The sequence below is a fragment of the Belonocnema kinseyi genome, chromosome 9, assembly GCF_010883055.1.
Source record: "Belonocnema kinseyi isolate 2016_QV_RU_SX_M_011 chromosome 9, B_treatae_v1, whole genome shotgun sequence".
NCBI classification, from domain to species: domain Eukaryota; kingdom Metazoa; phylum Arthropoda; class Insecta; order Hymenoptera; family Cynipidae; genus Belonocnema; species Belonocnema kinseyi.
Genome location: NC_046665.1, coordinates 118,589,395 through 118,599,867, shown reverse-complemented (window position 1 = coordinate 118,599,867; position 10,473 = coordinate 118,589,395). Strand labels below are relative to the sequence as shown.

The 10,473-nt window shown below is 20.8% G+C and overlaps 1 protein-coding gene across 5 annotated transcripts in view; it reads left to right on the top strand.

Annotated features, from left to right (window-relative positions):
- The window catches only part of LOC117179703 (BRCA1-associated RING domain protein 1-like), a 52,257-nt gene that overhangs the window by 24,916 nt on the left and 16,868 nt on the right, over nt 1-10,473 (top strand). For 4 of the 5 annotated variants that reach the window (XM_033371732.1, XM_033371731.1, XM_033371730.1 and 1 more), the window contains 2 exons: nt 419-640; nt 8,401-8,516. In XM_033371732.1, the coding sequence (XP_033227623.1) occupies nt 419-640; nt 8,401-8,516 (338 nt within the window). The remainder of the gene's footprint in view (nt 1-418; nt 641-8,400; nt 8,517-10,473) is intronic. The other variant, XM_033371734.1, reaches the window with a different exon arrangement.

Sequence of the window (10,473 nt, the reverse complement as noted above, 5' to 3'; positions counted from 1 at the left end):
TTGAGAAGATTTCAAAAGACTTCAATGATTTTAAACAAACGCAAAAGATTTCGCAAATAAATATTAAAGAAAGTGTTGACAAAGATTTCAAAGATTTCAAAAATTTTTTAAGATTTTACAAAAGCTTTGGAAGTTGGCAAAATATTTCTGAAAGATTTCAATGATTTAAAAGTAATTAAAAAAGTTTAATTACGATTCGTCTTTCTTTAGAAATTTTTAGCCAATAAAAAATAAAATGCCTCATTTTTTACATGTATGACAAACGTTTATTTCATTATTTGATGTAAAAAAGGAGACCTGGAAAATTTTGATTTCTTGACCTGGAAAACCTGGAAAAGACCTTGAATTTTGTTCCTAAGAATCGCTAGACACCCTGTATTTCGATTTTCTCTATTTTATAGAAAATAAATTTTTTTAGCGATTATTGCACTACAGAGGAAATGAGAAAAGTCCTCTGTCAAGATAATTTATTGAACGAAACGAGAGAAAAGTTGGGTGATATGAGTCTCCCTTTAAATCGGTCTATCGGATCAGGAATGACCAAAATCGTTATCCTGGCTTGTGCTTTAAGTAAATCAACGTCTGCTGCCTTATCGCAACTGACTTCGAAGCACAAAGCCAAAATTGTAAATGCATTTGTGTGAGTATTATGGACATCATATTCTTTCCCCTATGCCCCTTTTATTAAAAAATTCCTCTTTTTTCAAAAAAAAAAGTCTACTTTTATATGTTTTTTCCCAGAATTCATTTCTTTTGATTAAAAATTTGGATAGAAAATTCGAACTTTTTCGCTAAAAATATAATTTTTCTCGTTGAAAATTCAACGGCCTCTTAAAAAAACTTGTCTTTTTTGTTTTAAAATGTTACTATTTGGTCGAAAATTCATCTTTGTAAGTTAAAAAAAAATATATGATTAGAAATTGAACTATTTTGTTAAACATATTCGTCTTTTCGGATAAAAAAATTTAATTTACTATTGCAAAATAATTTATCAAAGTTTTTCTAAATTAAAAGTAATAATTGAACTCCCAGAAAGTAAAAAAAAAACCTTTATTTATAGTACACTCCCGAAATTGTATGCATACTCCAAGCCGATTACTTAAAAAATGATAATTTGTTCGGGAGTTTTTTCCAGGATTTGAGTAGACACCTCGAGTTAGAAAATTTGAAATTTTTCTTAAAAAGTAAAGTTAATTTTCCATCGCACAATTCCTGATTTTGTTCTGTACCAAAAAATACAAATTTTCCATAAATGACCAATTTTCAATTAGTTAAAAAAAGTAATTTTGAACAACAAAAAATAAATTTTTAACGAAAAATGTAATAATTTATTTTTAAAAAAAAACATTTAATTTTCTTCGTGTTGATTGAAAATTTAAGTATTTCAGTTAAATAATTATCATTTTAGTTTTATTTGTAAATTTTTTGTTTAGGTTGGAAATAAAATTTCTTGGTTGAAATTTAAACTGTTGTTAAAAATTTGTTTGTTAAAGATTCATAATTTTAATTAAAAATTCATCTCTTTGGTTGAAAAATAATTTATGTGATTAAAAAATTGATTTTTCTTTTATTGCTTTTTGGTTGAAAATTAGTTTTTTCTTTTATCTGAAAATGTAAATATTATTTCAGTTGAATATTCCATAATTTTAATTGAAAATTCACCATTTTGTTTAAACATTCATTTTTTGACTAAAAATATAATTATTCAATTTTTGGTTGAAGAATGATCCTTTTTAGGCGAAAATTCGTATTTTTTGTATAAATTAATATTCTTCGCTCAAAATTTATCTTTTTGGTAAAAATTCAATTATTCTAGTTATATATTTATCATTTCATTAAAAATTTATCTTTCTGGTTTAAAATTCATCACTTTGTTTGAAAATCTAACTATTTTTTTTTAAAGTTAGTTAATTTTTGTAGAAAGTAATTTTTTTAAACTAAAGATTTAACATATTATAATTTAATATTCCATAATTTTAGTTGAAAATTTATCTGTTTGCTTGAAAAATATATTTTTTAACTTAAAATTTTGTTATCTTTTTTATTTAAAATTCAAAAATTCCAGATGAAGCTTCATCATTTTGGTTGAAAGTTCATCATTTTAGTTATAAATTAGATCCTTCAAATGAAAATTTAACTGTCCATTTTAGTTTCAAATTGAACTTTTCAAGTTTAAAATTCAACAATTTGCCTCAAAGTTTGTCTTTTTTATTTGAAAATTCAACTATTTCTTTGAAAAATCACGTATTTATTTTCAGATTAATTTTTTAAGTAGAACATTATTTTTTGCTTTGAAAGTCAATCTCCTTGTTTAAAAATTCTTTTTTTTATTGTTGAAAATTTTAGTATTTCAGTTAAATAATGAGCTATTGGATTGAAAACTTGTTTTTCCTTTAAACAAAAAGAATGTTTTCCTGAAAATGTAACTATTTTGTTGAAAATTCCTTTTTTTTCTGGTGGAAAATTAATTATTTAAGATAAAACTGTAACCATTCTATTTTCTGTTGAAAATTCTTTTTTTTTTTAGTTCAAAATTCAACTATTTTGTTTCTTCTTTAATTGAAAATTCAACTATTTCGTTAAAAAATCATTTACTTTGTTAAAAAATTGTATTTTTCGGAATAAAACTATTCTTCTCTTTGAAAATTAATCTGATTGTTTCAAAATTCATATTTTTGTTAAAAATCCAACTATTTTGATTTAAAGTTATTTTTTTTTTATTGCAAAGTCTACTTTTATATGTTTTTGCTCAGAATTCATTTCTTTTGATTAAAAATTTGGATAGAAAATTCGAACTTTGTCGTTGAAAATATAATTTTTCTGGTTGAAAATTCAACTGCCTCTTAAAAAAACTTGTCTTTTTTGTTTGAAAATGTTACTATTTGGTCGAATATTCATCTTTGTAAGTTAAAAAAAATATATGAGTAGAAATTAAACTATTTTTTTAAACATATTCGTCTTTCCGGATAAAAAATTCATCTTTTTTGGTTATAATGTCTATAATATGTGCTTTAGAATGCATCTCTTTTTCTTAAAAAGTTGATTTTTCAACTAAAAAAACGAATTTTTCAACAAAATTCAAGAATTCTGAACCAAAAAGTTGAAGTTTCAACTGAAAAAGATTAATTTACTATGAAATTTCTTGGGTGAAATATTCATTATGTTTATTAAAAATGTATTTCTTTGATTGATAATTGATTTATTTTGTTAAAAATCCACCTTGTTTTTTAAAAACATTTTTTAGCTGAATAATTAACTATTTCAGGTTTGATTTAAAATATATTTTCGTGGAAAATTAATTTTTTGTATAAACATTATTTGTTTTTATTTGTTAAAAATTAACATATTCAATTTCCGGTTGAAAATTCGTCTTTTTTGGTAGAAAATTAATATTCTTGGCTGAAAATTCATCTTTTTGGTAATAAATTAATTTTTTTAGTTTAAAAAAAGCAGCATTTTGTTTAAAAATTTATTTTTGTCGGTAAAAGATTCATCATTTTCGTTAAACATTTATTTATGTGACTGAAAAGATATTTATTTTGTTGAAAATTCCTATTTTTTATAGAAAAATAATCTTCTTGGTTGGAAATTTATCTCTTTGGTTAGAAATTCAACTATTTGGTTAAAAATTCATTTTTTTGCGGGAAAGATTTATAATTTTCCTTGAAAATGTGTCTTTTTGGGTAGAAAATTCATACATTTTGTTAAAGATTCGTCTTTTTGGATAAAAATATTTATCTTTTTGAATAGAAGTTCAACTTTTTGGTTAAAAATTAATTTTTTTGTAAAAAAAATTCATAATTTTCTTTCAAATTCGCCCTTTTGGTCGAAAATTCACCTTTTTAGTTGATAAATCATCTACTGAGTTCAAAATTCATCGGTTTTCTAGAAGATTTATAATTTTAGTAGAAAAAAACTTTTAATTAATTTTTTTTTCATTCATATTTTTCAGTTTAGAATTTAGCTATTTCGTTGAATTTTGTTTAAATATAAAATTTACTTTTGGTTAAAAATTTGGTTAAAAATTGTTATTTTTTATTGAAAATTTGTGTATTTTGTTTTAAAAATTCATATTTTTTATTTGAAAACTCATGTCTTTTTGTTAAAAATCATTTGTGTTTGGTAAGAAAAGTTAATCTTTATGTTCAAAAATTCATCTTTTTACTTGAAAATTAATTTTTGTAAATGAAGATTTAACTACAGTATTTTTAGTTAGCAATTTATCTTTTTTTAGTAGAAAATTCACCTTTTTGGTTGAAAATTTAACTATTTTAGTTACAAATTAATCATTTTAGATAAAAGTTAATGAGTTTTATTAAAAATTAATTTTTTAACTGAAAATTTATCTATTCAATTTTTGTTTGCAATTTCCCTTTTTTAGTATAAAATTCGTGTATTTTCTTTACAAATTTCTTTATTTTTAGTTGAAAATTCATTTTCTATTTGAAAAATCATCTTTTTTTGTACAACAAAAGTTAATCTTTTTGCTTAAAAAATCATTTTTTTTTAATTGAGCATTAATTTTTTTTTATCTAAAAATTTAGCTATACTTTTTGTGGTTGACAATTTATCTTTTTTTAGTTGAAAATTCATTTTCATCTATTTCAAAATTCAACTATTTGATATTTTGTTGAAAAATTGATAGTTTTTAGTTGAAAATTCATTTCTGGTTGAAAATTCAACTATTTCAGTTGCAGATTCATAATTTAAATTGAAAATTCACTAGTTTTATTGAGAAGTAATTTTTTAAATGAAAATTTAACTATTCCATTTTTTGCTGAAAATTGATCTTTTTTAGTTTAAATTAGTGTATTTTGTTCAAAAATTCGTCTGCTTTAGTTCAAAGTTCATATTTGTTTTAAATCATCTTTTGATAGGAAATTAATTTTTGAAAATGAAAATTGAACTATTCTATTTTTGGTTGGCAATTTTTCTTTTTTAGTATAAAATCCGTGTATTTTTTTTTTTTAAATTCATACTTTTTAGTTGAAAATTAATTTTTTTTTGAAAAATCATCTTTTTTGTGAAACAAAAGTTAATCTTTTTTAATTGAAATATAATTTTTTTTAACTAAAAATTAAACTATTCTTTTTTTGGTCGACGAATTTATTTTTTGAGTTGAAAATTCATCTTTTTGGTTGAAAATTTAACTACTTCAGTTACAGATTAATCATTTTAGATCAAAGTTAATAATTTCGGTTGAAAATTTACCATTCAATTTTTGTTTGGCAATTTCTCTTTTTTAGTATAAAATTCGTGTATTTTGTTTAAAAATATTCGTATTTTTTAGTTGAAAATTCTTTTATTTTCTTTGGGAAAATAAACTTTTTTTAAAACAGAAGTTAATATTCTGGCTTAAAATTTCATTTTTTTTTTTTTTAGAAAAAATTCATAATCTTTTTGGTTAAAGATTCATCAATTTAGTAGAAAATTAATGTTCCCAACTGAAAATTCAACTATTCCATTTTTAGTTGAAAATTTGTGTATTTTGTTAAAAAATTCATATTTTTCAGTTGAAAATTGAACTATTTCAGTTATGGATTAATCATTTTAGATCATAGTTAATCAGTTTTTTTTTAAATTAATTTTTTTACCTGAAAATTTATCTATTCAATTTTTGTTTGTCAATTTTTCTTTGTTAGTATAAAATTCGTGTATTTTGTTAAAAAATTCCTACATTTTAGTTGAAAAATCATTTTTTGTTGTTAAAAAATCATCTTTTTTGTAAAACAAAGTCAATCTTTTTGCTTAAAAAATCATATTTTTTTAATTGAACATTAATTTTTTTTACTAAAAATTTAACTATTCTTTTTTTGCTTGACAATTAAACTTTTTGAGTTGAAAATTCATCTTTTTGGTTAAAAATTTAACTATTTCATATTTTGTTGAAAAATTGATATTTTTTAGTTGAAAATTTATCTTTGGTTGAAAATTCCACTATTCCAGTTACAGAATTATCATTTTAGGACAAAAGTTTATCATTTTTGTTAAAAAATTTTTAGTTGAATATTCGTGTATTTTTGTTAAAAAATTTGTGTTTTTAGTTGAAAATTAATTTTTTGTTGTTGCAAAAAACATTTAATCTTTTTATTTAAAAATGCATCTTTTTAATTGAAAATTAATTTTTGTTACTGAAAGTTTATTCTATTTTTGGTTGAAAATTTATCTTTCTTAGTTGAAAATTCGACTTTCTTGGTAGAAAATTAATCTTTTCCCTCGAAAATTAATGTTCTCAACTGAAAATTTAACTATTCCATTTTTGGTTAAAATTTGATATTTTTCATTGAAAATTTGTGTATTTTGTTTAAAAATTTCATATTTTTTAGTTGAAAATTCTTGTCTTTTTTGTAAAATAATTTTTTTTTTTGTAAAAAAGTTCATCTTTTTGTTCCACAATTCATCTTTTTGCTTCAAAATTAATTTTTTTTAACTGAAAATTTATCTATTCAATTTTTGTTTTGCAATTTCTCTTTTTTAGTAGAAAATTCGTGTATTTTATTTAAAAAATTCCTACTTTTTAGTTGAAAATTAATTTTTTTTTAAATTGTCTTTTTTTGTAAAACAAAGGTTAAACTTTTTGATTAAAAAATCATCTTTTTTAATTGAAAATTAATTTTTTTTACTAAATATTTAGCTATTCTTTTTTTTGGTTGACAATTGATCTTTTTTAGTTGAAAATTCTTCTTTTTGGTTCAAAATTCAACTATTTCATATTTTGTTGAAAAATTGATAGTTTTTAGTTGAAAATTCATTTCTGGTTGAAAATTCAACTATTTCAGTTACAGATTCATAATTTTAATTGAAAATTCATCAGTTTTATTGAGAAGTAATTTTTTTAACGAAAATTTAATTGTTCCATTTTTTGTTGAAAAATTATCTGTTTTAGTTAAAAATTCGTATTTTTTAAAAATCATCTTTGGATTGAAAATTATTTTTTTAATGTGAAAATTTAACTATTCTATTTTTGGTTGACAATTTTTTTTTAGAATAAAATTCGTGTATTTTTTAAAAAAATTTATACTTTTTAGTTGAAAATTCATTTAATTTCTTTAAAAAATCATTTTTTTTGTAAAACAGAAGTTAATCTTTTTGCTTAAAAAATCATCATTTTAATTGAACATTATTTTTTTTTAACTAAAAATTTAGTTATTCTTTTTTTGGTTGACAATTGATCTTTTTTAGTTGAAAATTCTTCTTTTTGGTTCAAAATTCAACTATTTCATATTTTGTTGAAAAATTGATCAGTTTTGTTAAAAAATTAATTTTTTAACTTGAAATTTAACTATTCCATTTTTGGTTGACAATTATCTTTTTAGTTGAACATTCGTGTATTTTTGTTTAAAATTCTATGTTTTTAGTTCAAAATTAATTTTTTCTTTTTTAAAAATCTTTTTTTTTGTAAAAAAAAGTTTAACTTTTTGTTTAAAAATGCATCTTTTTAATCGAAAATTAATTTTTGTAACTGAAAGTTTATTCTACTTTTGGTTCAAAATTCAACTATTTGGTTTGAAAATAAACTTTTTTGGTTGAAAATTCATATTTTCTAGTTGAAAATTAAACTTTTTTATAGAAAGTTAATTTTTTTACTTAAAAGTATTGTACAATCGATTTTTGAAAAATCTTTCTTGACTGGAAAATCTTTTTTGGTTGAAAATTATACGTTTCTTTTTTCAAAATTCGTTTGAAGACTCGTCGATTTTGGTCACAAATTATATATTTTTGTTTAAAAAATTGCCTCTTTTGCTTGAAAAATCAATCTGTTTGGATAGAATTGAAATATTTTTTATTTTCAAACTTAAATTATTTTTTGTTTGAAATATCAACTATTCCATTTTTGTTTTAAAATTTAACTGTTTTGTTTAAAATTCGTTTCTGCTTGGTCGGAAATAAATTTTTTGATCTGAAAATTTAGCTATTATATTTCTGATTGAAAATTGATACTTTAAATTGCAAATTAATCTTCTTTAGTTAAAAATTCATTTATTTTATTGGAAAATTCATCAATTTTGCAAAAAAATTAATATTCAAAGTCCACCTTTTTTGGTTGAATTCAACTGTTTTTGATTTTCAAACTGAAATTATTTATCGTTTGAAATATCAACTATTACATTTTTTGTTGAGAATTCATATTTTCGGATAGAAAATTAAACTGTTTTCTAAAAAATGCATCTTTTTGTCTCGAATATTCAATAGTTTTATTGGATTTTCTTCTTTCATGACTGAAAAATCTTTCTTGTTTGAAATATCAACTCTTTTTGAAAATTCATCTCTTTAGCAGAAAATTAATCATTTTTTGGTATAAAATGCAGATATTTTGTTGAAAATTCAATAGATTTCGATTTTAAATCTTATAAATAGTTATAAAAAAAATATTTGCCCTTAATTAACCTTTTTTTACAGACCAAGTGTGACACACGTCATAATCGAAGTTGAATCTGATGAGCATCCCTTTCGGAAACTTACTTACGATATTTTACTTTCTATTCTTCACGGAAAATGGATTTTGAGTAGTAATTGTAAGTATTAAAAAAATGAATAAAATTTTACAACTCAAAATGGCAACTTGACCGGAAAACCGTAAATTTATTTTTAAAACTAAAAATTTACTTCTGATCACGGTAAAAAATTTTGCTCTGTGAAATTTTTTTCGCTGACTAAAGTTCAATTTTTCAAAAAATGGATTTATCATGTTTTAGTCGATTTATATTTCAGGACAGGGAGTTTCGGTGAAGAAATGTAATTTCACACGGAACAGGAAATTTTTCACATTAAACGGGAATTTTTTTAAAGAATTATTATTCGAATTTAGAAGAAAATAGTTTTAAAAATTCCTGTTCGAAGTTAGAATTGGTCACAATTTAAAAGTTCCCTTTTCCAAATTAAAAAGAAAAAGAAAAAGAAAGGAATTCAAATAGTTTTTCGAGTAGAAGTAGTATTTCATAATAGAAATATTTCTGAATTATAATTTAATTCTGTCTGAAAATTTTGATTGAAAATCTATTTTTTTAACTTAAACTTTAAATATTTCAGCAAAAATTTAACTATTTTACTGAAAATGCATGTTTTGTTTTATTTTTTTTTTGTTAAGAATTAGATTTTTAACGAAAAATTGAACTATTCTATTTTTGGTTGAAAATTTATATTTTTGGATAAAAATTCAACTATTTGGTTGGAAATTTATATTTTTAATTTAAAAATTGAACTATTGGTGTGAAAATGTGTGTACTTTGTGGAAAATTCATCTTTTTCTGTCGAAAATTAATTTTTATGATTAAAAATTGATCTTTCTGGTAGGTAAATTTTAATAAAATTCACATATTCCAGTTGAAGATTCATAATTTTAGTTGAAAATTCATAAATTTGGTAGATAATTAATTTCTTCAATTGAAAATTTAATTCTTACATTTTTAGTACAAAATTGATTTTTTCTAATATAAAATTAAATAATTAGGATGAAAGTTTGTCTTTTTTAATTGAAATTTCAACCATTTCGTTGAAAATTCACGGATTTAAAAAAAAATCGATTTTTTTGTAGAAAATGATCTTTTTCTTTGAAAGTGAATTTCCTTGTTTAAAAATTCTTCTTTTCGGTTGAAAATTCAAGAATTCCAGTTAAATATTTATTATTTTTGTTGAAAATTTGTCTTTTTTAATTGAAAGTTCAATTATTTCTTTGAAAATTCACGGATTTTGATAAAAAATCGATTTTTTTTAATAGAAAATGATCACTTTTTTTTAAAGTGAATCTACTTGTTTAAAAATTCTTCTTTTCGATTAAAAATTCAAGTATTCCAGTTAAATATTTATTATTTTTTTTGAAAATTTGTCTTTTTTAATAGAAAATTCACGGAAAGTGAATTTATTTGTTTGAAAATTCTTTTTTCGGTTAAAAATTCAATTATTCCAGTGAAATATATATTATTTTAATTGTAAATTTGTCTTTTTTAATTGAAAATTCAACTATTACTTTTGAAAATTCTGGGATTTTTTTTGTAAAAAAATTTCTTTTTTTTTGAAAGTGAATCTGGTTGTTTAAAAATTCTTCTTTTCGATTAAAAATTCAAGTATACCATTTAAATATATATTATTTTTGTTGAAAATTTGTCCTTTTTAATTGAAAATTCAAGTATTTCTTTTGAAAATTCACGGATTTTGTTAAAAAAAAATCGTTTTTTTTTTGTAAAAAAATTTCTTTTTCTTTGAAAGTGAATCTACTTCTTTGAAAATTCTTCTTTTCGGTTGAAAATTCAAGTATTTCAGTTAAATATTTATTATTTTTGTTGAAAATTTGTCTTTTTTAATTTAAAATTCAACTATATCGTTAAAATTCACGGATTAAAAAAAAAATCGATTTTTTGGTAGAAAATGATATTTTTCTTTGAAAGTAAACCTCCTCGTTTAAAAATTCTTCTTTTCGTTTGAAAATTCAAGAATTCTAGTTGAATATTTATGATTTTTGTTGAAAATTTGTCT